This window comes from Crinia signifera, chromosome 7, assembly GCF_055691185.1.
Source record: "Crinia signifera chromosome 7, ASM5569118v1, whole genome shotgun sequence".
NCBI lineage: Eukaryota > Metazoa > Chordata > Amphibia > Anura > Myobatrachidae > Crinia > Crinia signifera.
The window spans coordinates 180,043,201-180,067,084 of record NC_139223.1 but is presented as its reverse complement, the minus strand read 5'-3'; the positions used below and the strand labels follow the sequence as shown (position 1 = coordinate 180,067,084).

General features: G+C 45.9%; 1 protein-coding gene and 1 long non-coding RNA gene across 2 annotated transcripts in view; one reads left to right on the top strand and one right to left on the bottom strand.

The window, feature by feature from the left end:
• Window positions 1-608: 608 nt before the first annotated feature.
• Window positions 609-23,884, bottom strand: LOC146020910 (uncharacterized). Its single transcript, XR_014450853.1, has 2 exons — window positions 23,607-23,884; window positions 609-3,300 (listed from the first exon to the last, which is right to left on the bottom strand). It is a non-coding gene; the product is annotated as an uncharacterized LOC146020910 (long non-coding RNA).
• RAMP1 (receptor activity modifying protein 1) overlaps window positions 1,371-23,884 on the top strand; it is a 62,262-nt gene continuing 39,748 nt past the window's right edge. The window contains exon 1 of the mRNA XM_083154510.1: window positions 1,371-2,568. Coding sequence (XP_083010636.1) covers window positions 2,517-2,568 — 52 coding nt within the window. The 5' untranslated portion in view covers window positions 1,371-2,516. The remainder of the gene's footprint in view (window positions 2,569-23,884) is intronic.

The window sequence follows — 23,884 nt, the reverse complement described above, 5'->3', positions numbered from 1 at the left end:
CTGTGCATGGCTGTAAAATGCGTGGACAGTGGGTGGCGTAAGTCAGTCCCCACTGCCCGGAGGCAAGATAAATACTGGTGCCCCCCAAATACAGTAGCTCAATCAGTAAGGTGTCTGTCTCTAGTAAGACAGGTCATGGGTTCTAATGCGAAATTATGGGGTTTATTCTGGTTCACACTGGCAATTTCCTTCTTAAATGGACAAAACCATGCTGCACTGCAGGGGGGGCAGATGTAACATGTGCAGAGAGAATTAGATTTGGGTGAGGTATTTTGTTTCTGTGCAGGGGAAATACTGACTGCTTTATTTTTGCACTGCAATATAGATCTCACTTTGAAGTAAAACCCCACCCAAATCTAATTCTCTCTGCACAAGTTACATCTGCCCCACCTGCAGTGCAGCATGGTTTTGTCCATTTGAGAAGGAATTTGCCAGAAGGAGTGAACCAGAATAACCCCCTATGTTCGGAGGGGAGTCAGCCAAAGAAGCGATATCAACGGCTTTCAAAGAACTGCTTCAAACTGGCAGTGGAGGAGAGGTGCCCCCTTGGGAGCAGGAGACCTGCGTCTGGATATAACTATGCAGTTGCTAAAAGAAATAATACACACTTAGGATAAAAGTCATTTTTATGGTGGTAATGTCTGTTATTTATGATGCTGATAATAATAATTACATATATATCTTCCTAAATTCCATTCCAGACTGTAAAGTTTGATGGCATGAAAGAAAACTGCAATGCAATCCTTCTATCAGTAACAATTGTGACAGAGGAGACTAAATATTTTAAAAGGACATTAATCCTATGTCACAGTTCATAAAGAGGTTGCAGAGCGGAATACCTCTTGCTGATGTCAGAATGTACACATACAGTATAAAGACCTTTTTTTTGACAACTATAAAGTATAGACCAAGAATAAATACTAAACATTACTAAAAGTATGTTCTTTCTGTAAATAAATGCAATCCTTCTGTTTATACTGATGGGGGGAATGAGCTATATACATTGTATAAGTCATTCCAAACATTGATTTTACCTCTATAAACTCTGCCATTGGCCATGTACTGTACATGCAAGATGCATGCCTGACTTTATACAGTACTTCGGTAGCGATATAGGGGATTTCAGTACAAATAAAGATGCACACACTGTACTGTAGTGTTATACTGCAGCTATAGGCATTTAATTGCATATTTACCAATAAAACATTCTTAATTAACCCATCAGTAATTGTGTCCCTGGACAGATACTGTAGCTGCATTGTGATATATACTATAAGGCAGAGACATTGCAAGGCGATCACAGAGACAGCTGGAAATGACATTTGCTGCTGCTGCTGTATAAGGAACCAGTAGCCTCTGCAAGTCACTGCAAGTGGAAGCAAATTCCTTCTGCATGCAGACCCAGGAGGAACACCTAAAGTCACAAGACTCATTATAGCATTTAATTCCACCCATGTATGTGTGCTCATTGAGACATCCTGCTCCCTGCACCCAGAGGTCTGACACCCGACCAGCAGCAGTCATTACCATTGTGCACACTGACAGCTCCCATATGGCAATGACAGGAATTCCTGGGATTAAAAGGGAGAGAGCTCGGCTGCAGTGTGTTCATACAGATCCTATTTATAACAGATCCGGATCTAAAGTTAGATGCCATCAGCAGAACAGAGGACGGAGGCAGCAGCAGGAGAGCCTCCACTTGCACGGAGGACAAGAGGGAGGCTGGGAGGTTCCTCCCCATCTACAGTGGCAGGGGAACACGCGCACCTATAGATGCAGAGGGGATAGGAGAACCTCAACCCTACAGAGAGAGAGGGGGGGTGAGAGAACACTCCACAGGCACAGAGTAAGATCACTTCAGCCAAAGCCCCTTTCTCATTCACACATTCAAAGTCCTAGAGGCTAGATAAGTCCTTCAGTTCTCCTCAACAGATCCAGAATCCTTCTCCAGAAGAGTTCAGAAGAAGATGAGATCTTGACAACTCTACCAAGAGGAAGCTTGAAGTTCAGAGGGGAACCATCACCTAAGGAAGAAGAAGACATCTGTTTAGAAGTGTAGATCCCAAAGCACCAACTTCTTCTGCCTGGTGGTCCATTCTCCTCCAGCAATACTGATAGTTTGGGGTTATCTGGCATCTCAACCATGTTTCCAGTGGGCTCATGTAGCTGAAGACTTCTCCAGACCGGAAGCACTGACCTCAAAAATGACCAAACTGCGCTGAGGGTGCTGTAGGTGAGATTGTGCTATCCTAAAAACCTGCAGGTTCCTCCCAGCATCTCCCAGGCATAGGGGAAGGGGACACCATTCGTTGGCTTGGAGTACCAGATAGTGGTTGGTCGGTGGAAGCACCTCCCTTGTCTTCTTCAGAGCATTTAGAAGTTCTTTTGCACCTGGATGGATCTGGTCTGCTGGACATACACCAGGAGCTGTCACTATTGGAAGTCCTCAACGTTCTGATGGCTCCTTCAGGGCATTGGTATACGGCGCTCTGAGCTTGGGGGTACCTTGTCCAGACATGAACCTGGGATTCCTCCTCACCTCCAGGCACCTGCTCTGGATCCTCCTAGGTAAGAAGTACACCTACCTGTACTGAGCATTGGGGGTACAGCTGAGCATCTGTCACCCAGGGGCACTGCCCTCACATGTGTATGGTATACAAACCTGCAACATTTAGCATAATAGTATTATAGCTTCTCGTTATTGTCCTGATGACTGATCTTCCCGTCACCTCCTTTATAAATGTACAGATAGAACTTCTCTGCATAGTTATATGACACATCTGACAGGTACAGTACTGAATGTATTATCTGTATTTATAGATCGGTGTATACTTACCTGCAGGGAGATGGTACATGGCTACTATTGTGTAAGCGATTTAGGCTACTACTTGCCACTTGCAGCTTGTGACCTACAGTATGTTGTTATTATTATTATTATTATTATTATTATTATTATTATTACTACTGTATTCTGAGCATAGTATTGTATTATTTTGTCGATTTAGTGGAACATGTAGTGCACATACAGTATGTGATCAGTTCCCTGTAATACACAACTTTAGGGCAGTCGTTAAACTCTCAGGAATTATCTTTATATAAGCTCCAACTGTTGTCTATGTCCTTTGTATTTGTGGAACTACAAGTATCAGCATACTGCCAAAAGAAAGTGATAAAAAGCAGTGACTCCTTCCAAGACTGTAGACATGAGTTGTGTGACAGCTGTGTGCTCCTAGCCCAGGTCAGGACAGTCTGACAGAACGGTGCAGTGTAACTGTAGTCACTGTGTTCATCCTTCACATCCTAACAAGTAAATAAAAGATACATTATTATTATTATAGTGAATAACTTGCAAATTTTCATTACAGTGTTATTTAATGGGACCTATATTAATGGGACAGTTAACAAGTAGATATTTGTACACAGGGTAATAGGATGTTTTTTTCAGACACACATATATATATATATGTATATATATATATATTTATATATATATATTATATTAGGGTTATATTTCATTTTATGTAAGTTTATGTGTATGTGTGGGTTTAGATATACATAATGTATGCAGACATAAAGATATTGTGATTATATATAGTTTTAAGTGTGAGTGTGTATATAAATGCGTTTGTGTGTGTGTGTGTGTGTATATACACACACACACACACACACACACACACACACACACACACACACACACACACACACACACACTATTCATTGCAAATACACATTACTTGTGTATTTTCGTATACCCTATTACACAATATCCCCTAATAGTTCCCTGGGTTAAATAAATAAATAAATATAAAAGTGAGTGCAATGACCCCTGCCCCCTGCCAGGGCTATAGGCATAGTGTACCTGTATATGATAACCCGTATACAGCCCCAGATAGTGGGATGACGGGTACCAGCCTTCTCAGTACTGACTGATGAGATCTCAGCTGGTTCTCTGCCCCCCCGATGTCAGGACAAGCTGCATGCGATGATGAGTGACAGCCTGGGAAGCTGTCGGTGTAATACAGTCTGTACAGCAGCAGCATAGTGTATGGCACCCTGAGTAATGGGGAATCAGCACTGTCCCGGGCTTGTCCTGATCTATTGGGAAAAGCTGCAGTCTAATCTGTAGTACAAACATTTTTGGAAACTGCTGCATAAATAATTAGTTTTATTTACTGTATAAACATCAATATTTGGTAGACACGATTTATTTTAATTAAATGTATTTTGACTCTCATTTATTAGAAGACGCATCATATCACCAACATAACTACAGTATTTCTGCATTAGACAAATACCTATACTGCTGCCTTTCTGTAGTATACAGACCCATCCTGGCAGTGATTGGTATAAATGTGCACACAGAATGACCCTATTCATACACAGTGTAATGCAGTAATATGTCACATACACAACAGGGAATCATGTCTTAGCAGGGTTATTAATATCTACGAATAATTCGTTTTGTTAATTATTAATAATAATATATAATTACAAAAACTGAATTTTCATATAAAAATAAATTATTTATTACCAGTTATTTATATAGCGCACACATATTCCGCAGCGCTGTACAGAGAATATTTGAACATTCACATCAGTCCCTGCCCCAGTGGAGCTTACAATCTATATTCCCTACCACATGTACACGCACACACAGACATTCTAGGGTTAATTTGTTAGGAGCCAATTAGCCTACCAGTATATTTTTGGATTGTGGGAGGAAACCGGAGCACCCGGAGGAAACCCACACAAGTACGGGGAGAATATACAAACTCCGCACAGTTAGGGCCATGGTGGGAATCGATCCCATGACCTCAGTGCTGTGAGGCAGTAATGCTAATCATTACACCGTCCGTACTGCCATAATAATAATGATGAATATTATTAATAATAATAATAATACATAATTATAAAAAATAAAATTTTCATATAAAGAGTAATTAGTCACAAACCCCCCACATCCCGATATTACCACTTTTTAAATGTAATATGAATAATTTGTTACTGCCGGATCCCAATGAAAATAACAGATGATACATTCTAAAAATTGTCCATAACCCGATGTAATGGAGCCTGGGTGATAAAGGACCTTATTCTGGTCCATCCGCAGCGAGCGTTCCTTTGCACGTGGACCGATGTTTGGCGTACGCGCATGCGCAGCTGCATTTTTTGCACATGTGCATACGCCGGTCCGTGCGGCCATGGCAAACTGACTGTTCGCTGGGTGCACGCAACTGACGGTGCGCTGGGGTGGTGAGTCAACGGCGGATAGTCGCGCCAATAGCCCAGCATTTCATGGACATTCCCATGTAAACACTGGCCGTTTCCATGGTAATCGAGCTGTGATGTCGGTGCCGCCTCCTCCCTCCCGAGGGTGCACCTGAGAGTCACTTAGATATGCGCGCACGTTCCACATCATTCGATGGTCGGCGACCATCGAATGATGTGGGGGTTCACCCAAAGGCTGCAAATGTATGTTTATGTAAGACATCCATTCGCAGGCCCTGCGGGCGAACACACGCTGCGAGAGGGGGCATACCGGCATTCGCAGGGCAGGCTCTGGTTGACTTGCAAGGGTGCGAATTCAAAACTGAGTGAATCAACCAGAATTAACCCCCCATGAACGATGTGCTATTACCTGGAGCTGTCATTACACAATCAGCCAATCAGAAGTGTTTGCTGTTACTCTCATCACCATTACTGGCACATCTGTACACCAGGCTAGAAATGTGTCAGTCTTATTATTTAGCATTACCAGTAGTTACAAGATAAGGCCTTAAGTTGACACCGGAAATAGGTCAACATGGGTAACAGGGGTGTAACTAACTATTCAGCGCCCCCCCGCTGCACGTTTATTCGGCACCCCCCACCCCCCACCTAACCTGCCCCCCCTTCTTACCCGCGGTCTGCGTCATCTCGCCCGGCTCTCTGTGGGGACCTTCCTGACGTCACGGTCCCGGCCGGCTCCTGCTGCTACAATGAAAACGGACTCTTAGAAAATGTCTGCCCCCATACTGCAGACAGAAAACTGTCTGCAGTATAGGGGCAGCCATTTTCTAATTGTCAGTTTTCATTGCAGCAGGAGCCGGCCGGGACCGTGACGTCAGGAAGGTCCCCACAGAGAGCCGGGCGAGACGCAGACCGCGGGTAACTATAGCCCCGCAGCCCCCCCGGCGGCGCCCCCAATTTCTCTGCGCCCCCCCGCCACCGCGGGGGCTGCGGAGCTATAGTTACCCCACTGATGGGTAAGGTCGAAAGGACAGGAAGGTCGACCCAAGCATTAGGTCGATAATGGGAAGGTAGATTTTTGTCCTGAAATGTTGACACAGTCGACATGGACAACATCTCAGTGTTCTGCATCCCTTGCATGGCTCTCACCACACTTCGGACACACTATTTTATTTTCCCATCGCACCGTAGTAAATGGTAGGGCATGAAATGCCGCCTGTCGGCACATGTCGGCTAAAAAAAAACCTGTGAAAAACTCAAGTTGACCTTTTGACTGTTGCCTTTCCCATGGTCGACCTAATGCTTGTGTTGACTTTTTGGCCCTGTTGACCATACCCGTGTCGATCTATTTCAGGTGTCGACCTAAGGCATGTCGACGTTCAGCGGTCGACCCAAATGCATGTCAACATTAATAGGGTTCACCTATTAATTTTGAGGATTGCTCACAGCAACGTTGTCACTCAAAGGGTTAAACAGATGTTTCCAGGGTTCACGCATGTAACCGCGTTCTGCCCCCCGGCATTCTGTCCCCTGCTGTTTTGGCAAATGTAGCTCTGCAAGGGTCGGTTACAGAAGCGAGAACAAGGCTGGTATTTGTGTCCCCATCTGGGCCTAGAATACTGACATAAACAGATAGTTACATGGAGAGAGCCTGTTGCTATGATTTAATCCACGAGACTCCACAGACTGAGAACTACAGCTCACCCCACCTGTTTTTGTTGGGAAGCAGCGAGCAACAATGTGGTTTGTTTTCTATTATAAATATTTATATATGTAAACAGATGGTACAAGGAGAGATGGGGACAAATCAGATAACATGTGTAATGCATTAATGATAACTCTGCTAGTAATGGGAGCTAAGACCTGACCCGGACAACCAAGTAATGTCCCAGAATGAGGACATCTATCTATCTATCTATCTATCTATCTATCTATCTATCTATCTATCTATCTATCTATCTACAGGGCTGCCACTAGAACTGTTGGTGCCCGGGACTGACCAGGCCCCCTGCGGCATAGCACTACACCTCCCCCCCCTCCCCCCTCCCCCCGCACCTGCCAGCACCCTGCCTACCCCTACCCATTACTTACCATCACGCGGCATCGCCCTCCGGCTCCTTCAGCCTCCACCGTTGGTCAGGTCCCGCACACTGCACAGTCCAGCCTGCAGAGCGCCGAGCCCCTCTGTGTCCTAGGCTCGGTCCTCTGCAGGCTCAGGCTGCACTGTGCATTGTACGTGCCCGGGAGGGGGAGGCGGTGTGCGGGTGCCAGGGGGGTGGTTGGCACCGCTGTGGTCAACTGCCCGGGGACCTCCAGAGGCCGGGGCCCGGGACAGCTGTACCCAGGGCACCCCCATGTCGGCAGCCCTGTCTATCTATCTATCTATCTAGTGTGGCTCTTGGGGTTGGCTAAGGGCCCACAGGAAGCGACAAGCAAAAGGTCAACAGTCAGTGGGTCAACATACAAAAGTATACATGGACAAAATGTCAATACGAGTTTTCAAGTTTTTTAAATGTCTATGTCGACATGGACACCGTATAAATGTACCGCCATGCTTCGGGCACGGTGCCTCGCTGCAGTGGGCACACTATTCTCCCTCTATGCCCACTGGGATGGTAACATATGATCAAGTCTATTTTGTTTTTAAAACAAATCATGAAAAACCCATTTTGACCTTTTTTCACGTCGACTTTTACATGTCGACCTTTTGTCAATGTTAGCCTTTTGTATGTTGACCATTTTCCATGTGTCAACCTTTCGCCTGTTGACCAGTAGTGGTCGACCTACAGTATTGCTTGTCCTCCTATCGACCACATCCCCGATAGTAATTAGGTTGACACGTGTCATGTCGAAAAAAGTTGACACGTGAAAAAGGTAGAAATGTGTTTTTCACCTTTTTTTTGGTGTCAATGTCCACATCTGTTGACCCCCAATTAGTCGGCACATTTTATTGTTCACAATCTGAGTCCGCAAAGTATAAAACAGTTAAAAAAAGTCAAACTTTTCTTGCATTGTGTCGACGTTGTGCACGATTATACGGCGTCAACCTATTGGCTGAGCTTGACACTGTGGACCCATCATCCTTATTCTCTATCTATCATGTCCAGAAATAACTTGCGCCACTTAGAGCATTCTAGCGGATGAGCTGTCAGATGGGTCTCAGGGAGACGTGCAGGGTATATAAATGAGAGATTTCTGCAGGGTAAAATGTTACTTATATGAAGATTTGATTGTAGATTTATATCATATTTGTTGCCGGTCCTCCTGCCAGAGTGTGAAAGTGAGATCAGATTCCCGCTGGGCTTGTACATTACATTTGTGGAAAGATTTATGGCGATTAGGTGCGTAAACCAAAAACTTACTTCCCCCTCTCCAGATGGGAGGTGTATCCAAAGATACTTATTTATTAATAAATCCAAACGTCTGTAGCCAACATATTACAAATGTAATATACAGAGAAATCAGGGGGTTCAGTATGAATCCCGACATTCAAATACCAACAGTCAAAATACCGACATGTTCAAATGCCTACATTCATTATGCTGACGTGATCAAAATGCTGACGCGGTCAAAATGCCGACATGCCCAAAAATGCCGACGTGCCTTTTTGGGAGGTCTATGTCACCATAGGTCGACATGGACACTTTATAAATGTACCGCTTTGAGCACACAATTATAATCTAACTCTAGGCCCACTTGGATTGCGAAGTAAGAACAAGTTGGTTTCAGAGGAAAAAAAACACAAAAAACTCATGTCGACTTTTTGCCATGTTGGCAATTTTAAATGTCGACATTCTAACATGTCGACACTTGACCATGTCCGCATAATGATTGTTGGCATATTGCACGTCTCTGTATTCTGACTGTCTGACAATTGACAATTTTGACTGTTGGTATATCGACTGCGTCGCAAATCAGGAATCAGGATTGTAATCTGTGAGAAGAATCCATTTGAAAACTCAAACAAATGGTTAATACTTGTGATCTCCTTAGAATGCAAAAAGGCCAAGTTTAGACCTGGGACCAGCTTAGCTTACCCACCCCTGGAAAGAAGCCTGTAGAAGGTATGGACATAGCGGGGGTTAATGCCATTGCCTGTGAGTTACGGTTGGCTGCAAGATTTCCATGATTTAACTGCTAGATTTAACAGAATATTTTAAAAGACAAAACCACCTTGGATTCGGCAATGTTGAGTTTAAAGAAAGAGGCTCAGATTATAGAGGCAATCCGGGCTGTGTGCTTTGTGCAACCCCAGTGTAGCTATAAAGTACTAAGTATTCTGTGAGAGCAGCACTAGTGGGCTGTCCCCCCACCCCCGGGCATGGAGAGATAGAATTCTGTAGGCTCTCCTGGGGCTAAGTTGTCTATGCAGCGCTATTCAAAGCCGTTGTAACTTTGGCCGTTTTGTAGCAGGATCTACAGGGTGACTTATATTCAATAAAAGAGCTCACTTTGCTTTTTATTAGCTATATTTGCCTCTTTAAATCCAGCAACCGAAACTGCCAAAGATGTCTGTCAAAAGCCCTGCATAATGTGGTACATACAGTTCTCTTTTTGAGCAGGAACTAGGAGCAACTCCGTTCCTGAACCGCTTATTAAATATACCGGTAACATCATCAGAAAACAGCCAATCAGTCCTTATCCTGTTACAGGCTGAGTTTGAAAAATGACAGGAGCTGATTGGCTGCTGCGTTATCACCTTTCACTTTGTCACTTCACCATGCTTAATACATCTGCCCCTTTCTATCTATCGATATACATTTTATAAATAGCTCCACCCACAGACCCAGAGTTCCTGAACCTATTTTTCAAGAAAAAGAGTAAATGTATCCCGTAGTATTGTGTGATTTCTGACTCCATGTCACCAAGACATTAGAGGACACTACTCCTGTGGGTGGGGCCAGTGGCATCGTGAGGGGCGGGTACTTTTTACCCGGGCCCGGGTCTGCAGGAGGGGCCTGGGTGCTACTCCCCCCTCCCCCGTTGCAAGGAGCCACTCAGTGGGGAGAGCGATGACAGGCTGCCACTGCAACACAGCCTCTCTCTCCAGCTCAGCACATGCTGCTCAGTGCTGTGTGCTGAGCTGGGGAGGGATACAGCTGCAGCAGCATCCTGCTTTCCCTCTCCATCTCGTTTATTTATTTATTTTTCATCACGGGAGCCACACCATCGCCCGGTGGTCACGCCTCCTCCATTTTACTGTGGCCCGGCCGACCGGTCGGGCCAAAAAATCGTGACTGTCCCGTTACAATTGGGACATTTGGGAGATATGATGTATACACTATTGAGTTAATGTCATTTCAAGGTGGGCAACCTCAAAGGGGCTTCTTGTTCTCAAACTCAAATCACATCTTGATCAAATGCACTTTCTTGTTGCTCTCTGTGGTAGAATGATAGAACGAATTTGCCTTTCTGCATATTTCTATTCCCAGACTAATGAGATGGGCAGGGGACTAATAACATAGGTGCACCCTCCTGATAATTAGGAGATCTCTTTATCCCTTAGTGCCGGAGGCTACAGGATCGTTTTTATTAGTGAAGTAGGTAAAATTACCGATCAAAAGCCGCTGGATTCAAAGGAAGCTTTAATTTGTCTTTATATCTGTCAGACTGTTTCATTATTTTGTACCTTGCTTCAGCGGTGACACCTGTACAGCGTATAATATTCAGAGGGTGTTAGTCAAACATGGCGATGAATATGTGCAGCAACACTGAGTACATACAAGTGTTGCATCCACTTTGCAGGATGAGAATCTGCAGTTCAGTATAACCCAGCACAACCAATTTTTTTTATACAAATATGGCCGCCTTCATCTTACCCGCGAATGGGTCACGAGTGTGGTTTTGCCACAACACAGAGGCAGCTGCGATCGCTCAGTACATTCTCATTGCAATCTATATGCACGCACCCGAGAACGCGCCCATGCTGCTGATATCTGCGAGTAAGATGTAATGTACGCAAATTCAGTTGAAAATTTGTACGCATCGACTGTATGAAACTATAGAAATGTCACTGACACCTGGTATTGCACTAAGACACAGTAGGGCAGATGTAATCTCAAAAAGAGAAAAACGCGAGAGTAAAAAATGTTTGGCAAATAAGCTCCTAACTGTCATTTTTTAAACACAGCATGTAACGTGAAAGTATGGAGCTGATTGGCTAGGCATTTATCATTCTTTATTACCCTTGTATTTATCTATTTTTAAGGCTTGATACTGATCTGCCCCAATGGAAGCAAAGACCAGGCACAGCATCCACTGCAGATTAGTCATTGGCGCCCAGGCCATTTTTGAGTGGTTCCGGCAGCGCCTCTGCATTTATCGTGGGACTCTGGAGGGGTAAGCATTAAACAATGGGTGCAGTTTGCATGGTGTGGGCCCCCCTGGGACTCAGGGGCCTTGTGTGCACCACACACATTGCACCCATTATAAATTCACCACTGGATCCTACGTTATTGGGGAAGCTGTTTTATTTATATTTTTGTAGCCGTAGCTCCCAATATTCCAGGTAAAACCAACACCTTCCGCTACAGGAAATTAATCAGTGCACGAACTAATTGAAAACTGCGGCTAATCTGGAGATAACGAAGGAGACCAAATACATCCGGAGGAGCCTCCTAATGCACGTGCTGTGAATCTTTCTTCAGATGATTCATTGGTGAATTCGATCATTTGTATTTCGTGTGAATTGTATTGAAAGTTGAAGTCTACGGGGTAAATTTACTAAAGGCCCCCATAAATTAGGCTTCGGACAAGTCGGAACTTGATTCCCTGGCAGCTCCCCGGGAGGGATCAGATACGACTAAGCACTTGATGTGCCAAGTTTTGCATGTGATAAATCGCATGCTCAAAAAGTGTCTGCTGTAAGGGGGCGGACATTTTGTGTGGGCTATTTTTCATTAGCAGGAGCCTGGAGGAGCGCCGGGATTGCAGACAAGTAGATCTGCGGGTCCCGGCGACGGCGGCAATCTGAGAGGTAAGGCAGGCTGGTTCTGGCAGCAGTGCAGCACATTGATCATGTTAAATAACCTTAATTGGCCTAATTTCACAATTTATAATAAATAATATGTATAATAAAAGATATAGGAGGCAATCCAGAATAATAACTCAATGAAAAAACGTATAAAAAGGATAAAAAACATCAATCTGCGTTCCACTTCCGGTAGTTGGAACGCACACCGCATCCAACTTCCGGCCGGTGGAACGCATGTATACTAAACATATGTCCGCCATTATTAAAGATGTTTAGAAAATATAATATGCATGGCGGGCATCGAAGTATGGGGACAGGAGCCCTGGGAGCACACATTCTGCCGTCCCCATACTTCTCTATTAAATTGTATATACCAATCAGCTATACATTTGGCAACATGTGTTGCCGGGTGATGATACGGCCTGTTATCCGGATACATTGTATCATTTCATGCTTTATATACCTATGTTCATTGCAGCATTTACTCGTGTGCTTGTAAACCCTGGTTTTATCTTAAGCCAGCATTTTTGTTGCATTTGTGAAATTACATTTTAGAATGCATAATAGAATATAATAGAATAATTGGGGATGCAGTTACGATCCCGGCGGTCGGGATCCCGGCGTTCAGAATCCCGACGCCGGAATCCCGACCGCCGAAATGCCGACACTTTCTCCCTCCTGGGGTGTCCACGACACCCCTGGAGGGAGAATAAATTAGTGTGCCGAGCGTAGCGAGGCACCGGGCCCGCTGCGTGGCGAGCGCAGCGAGCCCGCAAGGGGGGGCGATCCACGTCCCCCCCTTGTCGGCATTTCGTCTGTCGGGATTCCGGCGTCGGGATTCTGAACGCCGGTTCAATACTGAATCCGAATAATAGAATATATATATATATATATATTATATATATATATATATATATATATATATATATATATATATATATACGGAAACATATACACGAGATACATCTTATGAAATATTTTGCCTTGTTTCTGATGCCCTGTTCCCATGGGAGCATCACACAGGCATTTGGCATAATAAACAAGTTTGGATGAAAAGCAACCAGATACAATTTGATCGTGTTAAAACCTAATTGCCCAGATGCCAGTTTTTAAAGGGATTTATCTTAAAGGGAAACAGTCATAATCATAATCAATATTGTTTTGTAAAACACAAGGACATAAAACACACAGGTGTTTATAGAAGAATCCCCGGAGTTATTTGTGAATCTGGAGGGAGAGTGCAACTCATACTTCCCCCCCACCACCATCAAAAACGACGGGTCTGAATCGGCCACTATATCGGCATACACACTGACCGATGTCCGTACTTGCAGTCGTAGTCAAGATTGAGCTGCACGTACAAAAAGGGCCATTAACAGTGCGCAACTTTAACGACTTTGCACGTACAATCAGGACGGTTTGCACTATAACATTGCACACGCATTTTACACATTAACAATGTTAATATAATCCATGTCGTTAACGATATATCGCCAAGTGTGTACCCATCAATAGCTTACTTCTGCAATAAGAGATGCTGTAATTGGTGAACTAGCATTCATAGAGGGAGACAATGATAAAGATCTCCCCATTGCCCCCGGGGAGAGCGATATCTTCCATCATTTGTCTAATTAATGTGAGTCGTGATGAGACTGATTTGGATGTGATGATATTATTAAGGTGCCTCTGCTACTTTCCCTGCATTCTGCATCACCGCAGCTACTGCAAGCTCCATATATTAATGGGGAAGATGGAGAGCATTGCCTGGTATTGTTAAATGAGGGAAGACCTCCAGATAACCTCCAAATAACACTCCATAAGCTCTTACTCTGACTGTGCGACATGTACAAATGCCTTTCAGGTACTTCAAATACTTTAATGGAAAGCTAAATGTATTTATAACTTGATAGAGAAATAGCCAGATGACAACACAGATGAGAGATGAGAGGATGAGAGATTTGGGAAGAAATCCAGTTTTTTCAAGCGGCAATCATTTTGAAGTGTAAACGATTTCCACTTTAAAAAAAGTCAGTAGCATTCTGAAATTATACCCCCCCCCCCCCAGCATCCCAATCATCCCTTTTTGCACTCTAACCCTCCACCCATGTCCCCCCCCCCCACATGTTATTGGCTAACTGTAACCCCCTCCAGCCCCCAACCTAACCCCAACCCCCCTTTCCCTGCAACCTAACTCCAACTCTCCCTTCTAAGGGGGGTATTGAATTCCTGTCAAGCATGTAATTTTGTCGAGGTTTTTAATCTGTTTGACTGGATATTCCGATTTTCAGAGCTCGTCTATTCATTCTGGCTTTATCTCAATTTTCGAGGTGAGCTCGCCTGATTTGTGGTTTCGTCTTGCTCGCCTGTTGAGATGACCAATTTTCAAATTGTCGAGCATATTTGGGTGAGATTTCTCGAGATATTTTCATCTGCCTATTCAATGTGGATTATTGTTCAGGTGCCCGACTGCTTCAAGGCAGTTTCTAAATTTTTTACCTTGCCTCTTTCAGGAGTCGTGATAGGGTACTTTTGATGTACAAATCTGCCCCAAAAGCAGTGGCGTAACTATAGCACCGCAGCCACCGCGGTCGCGGGGGGGGGGGGCGCTGTGCATGTGGGGGCACTGGGGGGCTGCGGTGCTATAGTTAGCCCCCTCTCATCCGCCGCTTGCCTGCCTGCCACCCGTCCATCGCCCGCCCATCCGCCGTCCGCAGCCTTACCTGTCTTCAGTGGTGGACGGTCATTCTTCTGCTAGTGAGACGGACCACAATAAAATGTCCACCCCATATAACAGACTGTTCTATGAAACTGTCTGCTGTATGGGGGCGGACATTTTGTGTTGGTCCGTCTCCATAGCAGAAGAATAAAGCCAGCAAGGGAGCCGGGACCAGCAAGACAGGTAAGGCTGCGGACGAGGGAGGGGGGTGCAATGGGGGAGGGGGATGCCGCGGGGGGGGGGCCCCAATTCATAGTTACGCCACTGCCCAAAAGCATGCCCATTCCAAAACCACAAGATGTTTTGTTTATGCAACACTTCTCAGCTCATATTTGTTTAATTTTTAACGCTTTCATTCCATGGTTAACTGTACAAAAGTGATTAGAATGTTGTGTTATTAGAACTGTAATTCAGATTTCAGAAGTTTGTTACTAGCAGCGGCGTAACTATAGCACCGCAGCCCCCCGCCACCGCGGGGGGGGGGGGGCGCTGTGCATGTGGGGGCCGGGGGCTGCAGTGCTATAGTTACACCCCCCCCCCCCCAATCCCCTGCAGACTTACCTATCTCGCTGGTCCCGGCGGCTCCGTTCTTCTGATGAGGACCACCACAAAATGGCCGCCCCCTTATAGCACACAGTTCTCTGAAACTGTCTGCTGTATGGGGGCGGCCATTTTGTGGTGGTCCTCAGCAGAAGAAGAACGGAGCCGCCGGGACCAGCGCGATAGGTAAGGCTGCAGAGGATTGGGGGGGGGGGGGGGAGTTTGCATGGGCGGCGGGGGATTGGGGGTGCGTGGCGCCCAAAACTTAGTTACGCCACTGGTTACTAGAGCATCTATTTCAGTAGCCTTCCAGAAGCATGCTTGAAGATTAACGTATATTATGAAGCAAAGCTTAAGAACTGTGTAGTTGTTTAATAAATGACATTACACGGAATCAGTAACAGTCACATGGGACACATTATTAAGCAGAAATAATGTAAAATGTCTTGTAAAATGACAAGGGCAAACTGCTGCTATCCAGGGTCCAGGTACCCTCTGCTGTCCGATTCCCTGCGTCACACTTCCAGGTGCCGTCGTGGTCCGCTGACAAGCTGCTTATTTCCCAGGTGAAACGCGGAAATGCCACCAACACACATGGGTTTATAAAGTATCTATCAAAGCGGGAAGGAGAGATTGCCACGCCTACAGCTCACCTCATTGGTCAAACGTCAGCAGGCGGAGTCACTGATGATTGACACTTGATTGACTTGAAACTCGAATTGTCAAGCTGCATTTTGGCTGTCGAGCAAACCGAAAAATGCAAAACTCAACTAATCTGACTATTTCTGGTGGGATTGAATGCCCCCCCTAAGTGCCTAACCCTAACCCTCCCTCCCTGTAGCCCAAACTGAAGAGGTATGGGTCATAAGGTCAACAGTATGAAGGCTTGGCTCGACACATGAAATAGGTAGACAGGCCTAAAGTCGACAGGGTTTCAAGGTCGACACCAGCATTAGGTTGACAATGGGAAGGTGAGTCTATTCGAGTCTATGTTGACGTAAGTTGACATGGACACTGCAGGGTTGCCTACCCTCCCGGAATGGCCGGGAGGGTCCTGGAAATCGGGTCCCCCTCCCGCCCCCCCCGGAAAGAACGGCAACCCTCCCACAAAGCCGCCCGGCTTCCGCGAGGCCCTCCCCTGTCGGCACCTGCGGCCCCGCCACGGCGAGTCAAATGACGCAAATCGCACCATTTTAGTAGTAGTTTGGGTACTTGTTTCCTAGCATGGCGCCCACAATATTCAGTCGTAAATAAATATAAGTAAGTCAATATTCAATTCAAAATTGTATACCATTGTATATGGCATACAATGCGATTTTAAATTGTATAAGCACCCTAATGGTTTTTTTCAATGTTAAATGGTCCCCCTATACGATTTTTTATTGTATAAGCACCTTAATAGGTGCTTACAATGTTAAATGCACCCCCAACGCCACCGCCACTATCAATGCCAACCCGAAGCGTGGCAAGCGCAGCGAGCCCGCGAGGGGCGGCGGTACGCGAGGGGCGGCAGTACACGTCATCCGACCTTTTCATACCCCCACTATCCACGTCGGTGTGGAGTTTACTTTATATAGTGTGGCGAGCGCAGCGAGCCCCACGAGGGGATGCGCATTACTTCACATGTATTCCGCGTCCCCTCGTGGTGCTCACTGCGCTCGCCACACTATATAACTCCACGCTCTAACCATATCAACTCCACGCCGATGTGGATAGTGGGGGTATGAAAAGGTCGGAGGACACGTGCCGCCGCCCCTCACGGGCTCGCTGCGCTCGCCACGCTTCGGTTTGGCGTTGATAGCACCGGTGGCGTGGGGGTGCTTTTAACATTGTAAGCACCTATTACGGTGCTTATACAATTATTTATCTTATAGGGGGCACATTTAACATTGAAAACACCCATTAGGGTGCTTATACAATTTAAAATCGTATACCATTGTATATGCCATACAATGGCATACAATTTGATGGTATACAATTAAAAATTGTATAACATCGGCTAACATCGCATCACATACCATCGAATGCCTTATGGTATGCAATGCGATGGGCGCCGTGCTAGGAAACAAGTACCGTAGTTCGTTTATTTATAAGGCGCCACAAAGTGTCCGCAGCGCCATACATAGCAAACAAAAAACAAATTACAAGGTAACGTACAGGGTGTGGCTCTGCCCCCGCCCCACCCCTTTTCACTGCTCCCCCCCCCCCCCCTGAACTGGCTGCCCAGCCGGAAAGTAGGTAAGTATGGGACACTGTAGCAGTGTACCGTGTCCCCACACATGACTCACTGCACGTGCCATGCTCACTGCGCCCGGCACACTCCTCTATTTTCCCTCCACGCCCTAGTGGATGGTAGGGTATGAAATACCACCTGTTTTTGAAAAAGAAACTGTAAAAGTTCATGTCGATCTTTTTGACTGTCAACATTTGACCTAATGCTTGAACACATCCCATCCGACCGATAACCTACTATTCTGTATATTAGTTTATATTTTAGTTTAGTTATACTTTTCACACTTATTGCTATTCTTATATAGTCTTTCCTTCCCAGCGCTGAATATAACTTTCCTGCGTAGGTCAGCAACAACCGCTCCAGTCTCTGCCGTAAATTCCCTAACCGCCTCTAAGGATTTTTCAAGGACATTTTTTGAGGATTTTCTAGTACACGGAAGGAATTACATTTTCTCCTTCATACCTCTCTTTGCTGTTCTTGCCTTGAGAGCTTATTTTGATCAATTTGGCTCTAGTCGCACATGTAAGAGTTTCCCATCTCAGTAACTAGTGTTAATGGGTGAGAATCTGACTTTAATTATTGTCACATCTAATGCCGACTGCTTTTCCCTTAGGTCTGCAGGGTATAACGGAGAGCAGGAATAATCTGGACTGGAATGATTTGCATATGCAATAACAAACATAACATACTGCCGGGGCCACCACCAGGTATAGGCATTTGCCTAGGGCGCCGGCCACTGGAGGGCGGCAGTTCGGAGCAGGTCCCCCCCCCCAGATGGAGGTGAGCGGAGGTGAACCCCCCCCGGCTATATGCAGCAGGGGGGTCCGTGCGGTCTGAGGGTTCCCTGCGGCGCAAGCCGCGGTCAGAGGGGTCCCAGCGGCGATATCCGGCGTATGATGATGTGCGGCAGCACTTCACTCCGGCTGGGCAGTACAGCGTGTGGCTCCCTCTCTTCTGACGGGGGCTCGGTAAATTGCTGTGGGCGCCATAGTTACCCCACAGACCACGCGGACCCACCTGTTGCATATAGCCCCCCGCCAACCAGCCAAATCGACAAAACCTCCCCACCATGTAGCGCGTGGGCGCACCCCCCCCCCCCCCTCGCCTGGGGCGCTCCGGTGCCTTGCACCAGCCCTACATACTGCCCATAATACTTTCTTGTCCAGCTGTCATAAGTGCTGTGTGCCAGTGGGCTTCATGGCAACCACAGAACACCTTCATTTGCAGAAGTGGAGCCTATTCAGTTCTTGGTACATACTGTATCCTCAGAAGTAATTTCTTATTTTTCATGTCTATGGAGAACTGATACTATGGGTGCTGGTAATATTTATATTCCACTTCTGTGAAAGTTTTGTCATCACAAAATGGGAGCTTGTGTAACTGGTTAAATTGAATAAATGTAAATATAAACATTTTGGGGGGTTTGCAATGGCATTTGTGCACACGGTTGGAAGTTCTCTGGTGTTTAGGCTATAAGGTAGGTGATAGAAGCACTGGTAAAGTGATAAATGGGAGATATAATTGTCACTGGTTTCTGTCCTCGTACGTATTTTAAAACCCCAGGAAGATGTTTGTGGTTTCTGTGCTGAGAGCTTTTTTTTCCCCTTTGTAAAAGCCGGATAAGGGTTCCTGGGGTGTAGATGTCAGAGAGAAGGGAGCGCAGGATTATTAGTGCCTGCACTTGTAAGAGGCTGATATAACTTATGTACGGGCTTGGCTCAGGCTCTGACTTCTCCGGGGAATTGGCAGCAGTCCTATTATGAGACACTGTGATTTACTGACTGTTTGGAGGTGCCCATCTTCCTTATGCTGCCCATACATATGTGAGATATTGCATGCAATCATTCGATTTCGGCCACATCTGGCCGATAAATTAAATGATGCATGCATGCATTTTTTAAGCTAACATTCGACGCGATGCGCAGGCACGCCGTCGAATGTCGCATCGATAGATATTTTGGGCAGTATTCAATGAGGCTGATTCGCCATGTTTTATGGCGATTTTGTGCTATTTTCGTGCTGTACGGCGATTTTTTTTTTACTACAACGGTGAATCACCCTATTCAATGACCAAATGGCGAATACATTTCAAGGTTTTTATCGCCATGATTCACCAAGTAGCAATCGCTATCTTTTTATGGTGAAGTGGAAGGTGAACTTTTATATTAAAGTGTTTTGTTTTTTTACATTTGGTGTCAAAAAATCAGGAATTTTATTCTGAGGAGGGGCATGCTATTTTTATTCATGTGCTGTAAGCACATGAATATATATTTAATAAAAAAAAAATATATATATATATTTTTTTTTTTTTTTTGCACAGAGCAGCCAGCAGGGGGCCGGGAGCCGAGCCGCTCATTAGATATTCATATATTCACTGCACCCGATCATAACATATGCACGATTGGGTGTAGTGAATACCCGGTCCCCTGTTGGCTATCCCGGGGGGCAGCCTGTGCTGCCTGGCTCCTGGGGAGCCCACCTCCCCCCCACAAACGTTCTGGGGCTGGCAGGGAGACTTCCATCTCCCTGCCTGCCGCTGTCCTCAGGCTCCCTGCGGCATCGCCGCAGGAGTTAAAATTTTCCGGTCAGGGGCAGTGAGCCCGACTCGTTGAATACTGGAGCCGGCGAGGCTCCGGAACGCGGCGGGCAGTGGCGAATGTGCAGCGAATCCTAAACAGGATTCGCTGCACATCGTCAAAATTCTCATTGAATACTGCCCTATGAGCTGCACATAATATTTATCGAATTGCATGTGGTTTTCTAATGCAATCAGCGGCGGGTTCGGGGAGCAGGGCCGGGATGGGGACTATAGCACTGGCGGGGAGCCGGTACCTTAATGCTGGGGATCGGATGGACTCAGCAGCAGCAGGGGAGTCATGGTGGCTGTGTAGCAGGGACGGAGTGGTGGAGCTTTCAGGCGGCGGGACTCGGGGATACACTGGACGGCCTTATGGTTGGCTGAGGCCGCAGAGAGATAGCTCTCTCAGCCAATCAGAGGGCCGTCCAGTGTTTCAAAGTCAACTGCTGCTGCTGACAAGTCCCTCCGCCTGAAAGCTCCACCGCTATGGTCCCCAGCTCCGGTCCCGCCTACACAGCCCCACACCACCCCTCTTCCAGCACCCAATGTCCATCGCAGGATGGCATGCGACATCGGGTGCTGCACTGGGCACCACCTGATGCGATCAGATGCGATGGGACATCGCATTGCGATATCCCATCGCATCTGATCGCATAAGTGTATGGGCAGCATTACATTTAGAATTTCTGTAACATAAAAATACAGGGGCAGGTGTAGTGAGTCTATCCAGGGGCAGAAGTACTACGCCTTGGAGAGTGATAATGTGGACAGAGATAAACTACCAACCAATCAGCTGTCTTTTTTTTTTTCAAACACAGTTAGGAGCTTGCTGTCCAGTACTTTATCTCTCTCTTCCCACAGTCTCTTTAATTTGTCTTAGTTCCTGGTCATTCTCATGTGAAAGTTGCTTGTATTCGGGGCTTAACTCTTCCACTTCCAGATCAGTAACCGCGCTCTCGTCTCCCATTGTGATCCCCCGTCTGGGAGTTGGTGAGGTTTGGAAGTAGGTGGCAAGTTTCGAAGGAGTTCTCGCTTTGATCATTGGGAAAGTCTTATATTTCATGCACTTGGGACAAGAATCTCCAGGCCAGCTGTTCTGAGCCGTACAGCAGTACTCATAGGACAAAGACCTCTGTCTATGCATCCACCAGCTATTTGCTAACTAATCTACATTTATGTAATCTTTAAGACAAATAAGCTTTCCTAACACTTCTAGATTACATCATATATATCAACTTACTATTGGATTAGTGCCTTTAGAAGCAAGCAGAAGAGGATGCATCTGCCTGGGTTCCCATAGTCAGTGCGTGTGTCCTCATAAGGGGCCTACACACAGGGAGATTTTGCTGAGCGATCTGAGCAATGTAAATCGGTCAGCACACAGCACTGCACAGCAATGTGTGCTGAGCAATCTGTCATGGCCTATGTTCTCCGGTGAGAACACTGGCCCTGACCGACGATGTAACTAGATATATACAGCATGCTGGATATAAATTGTGCAGCGATATCGCCGCAGCCCACAGTATGGTCCCTACACAGTACCCTCCAGCTAACAGTCGCTGTAATGCCCTCTGTTTGCTATGGTGCTCTGTACATTATATGGTGGTGGCTGTGTTGCTTTCTGCATTATATGACTGTCACTGGGATGCTCTGTACATTATACGGCTGTCACTGGGATGCTCCGTACATTATACGGCTGTCACTGGGATGCTCTGTACATTATATGGCTGTCACTGGGATGCTCTGTACATTATACGGCTGTCAATGGGATGCTCTGTACATTGTATGGCTGTCACTGGGATGCTCTGTTCATTGTATGGCTGTCACCGGGATGCTCTGTACATTATATGGCTGTCACCGGGATGCTCTGTACATTATATGGCTGTCACTGGGATGCTCTGTTCATTGTATGGCTGTCACTGGGATGCTCTGTACATTGTATGGCTGTCACTGGGATGCTCTGTACATTATACGGCTGTCACTGGGATGCTCTGTACATTATACGGCTGTCAATGGGATGCTCTGTACATTGTATGGCTGTCACCGGGATGCTCTGTACATTATATGGCTGTCACCGGGATGCTCTGTACATTATATGGCTGTCACCGGGATGCTCTGTACATTATATGGCTGTCACTGGGATGCTCTGTACATTATACGGCTGTCACTGGGATGCTCTGTACATTATATGGCTGTCACTGGGATGCTCTGTACATTATATGGCTGTCGCTGGGATGCTCTGTACATTATATGGCTGTCACCGGGATGCTCTGTACATTATATGGCTGTCACTGGGATGCTCTGTACATTATATGGCTGTCACTGGGATGCTCTGTACATTATATGGCTGTCACTGGGATGCTCTGTACACTGTATGGCTGTCACTGGGATGCTCTGTACATTATATGGTGGTCGCTGTGTTGCTCTGTACATTATATGGTGGTCGCTGTGTTGCTCTGTACATTATATGGTGGTCGCTGTGTTGCTTTCTGCATTATATGGCTGTCACTGGGATGCTCTGTACATTATACGGCTGTCACTGGGATGCTCTGTACATTATACGGCTGTCACTTGGATGCTCTGTACATTATATGGCTGTCACTCGGATGCTCTATACATTATATGGTGGTCGCTGGGATGCTCTGTACATTATATGGCTGTCACCGGGATGCTCTGTACATTATACGGCTGTCACTGGGATGCTCTGTACATTATACGGCTGTCACTGGAATGCTCTGTACATTATACGGCTGTCACTCGGATGCTCTGTACATTATATGGCTGTCACTCGGATGCTCTATACATTATATGGTGGTCGCTGGGATGCTCTGTACATTATATGGCTGTCACTGGGATGCTCTGTACATTATATGGCTGTCACCGGGATGCTCAGTACATTATATGGCTGTCACTGGGATGCTCTGTACATTATACGGCTGTCACTGGGATGCTCTGTAAATTATATGGTGGTCGCTGGGATGCTCTGTACATTATATGGTGGTCGCTGGGATGCTCTATACATTATATGGTGGTCGCTGGGATGCTCTGTACATTATATGGCTGTCACTGGGATGCTCTGTACATTATATGGCTGTCACAGGGATGCTATGTAAATTTTATGGCTGTCACTGGGATGCTCTGTACATTATATGGCTGTCACTGGGATGCTCTGTACATTATATGGCTGTCACTGGGATGCTCTGTACATTATATGGCTGTCACTGGGATGCTCTGTACATTATATGGCTGTCACTGGGATGCTCTGTACATTATATGGCTGTCACTGGGATGCTCTGTGGTGGGTGAGGTGGTGTAGAGTACCGGCAGTGACCCTTACCTTTGAGTCTTTGGGGCAATCTCAGTCTTTGCTCCAGATGATGACACTTCCTGTGTATCAGATACATTACTGTAGCTCCTGTGAAGTGTACAGATTCCATTTAAATGTGTATAGCAATAGTGTCAAATAAAACACACACAAGTATACAAGGACACAACTGTGTTTGGAGTACATATTGATTATGTATTAACAGAATACTCAATTTAATCATTATAAAAGCCACTTTATATTTTCTGGTTACTGGTTTTGTGCTTTGTTGTTGTTTATACGTTACGTTG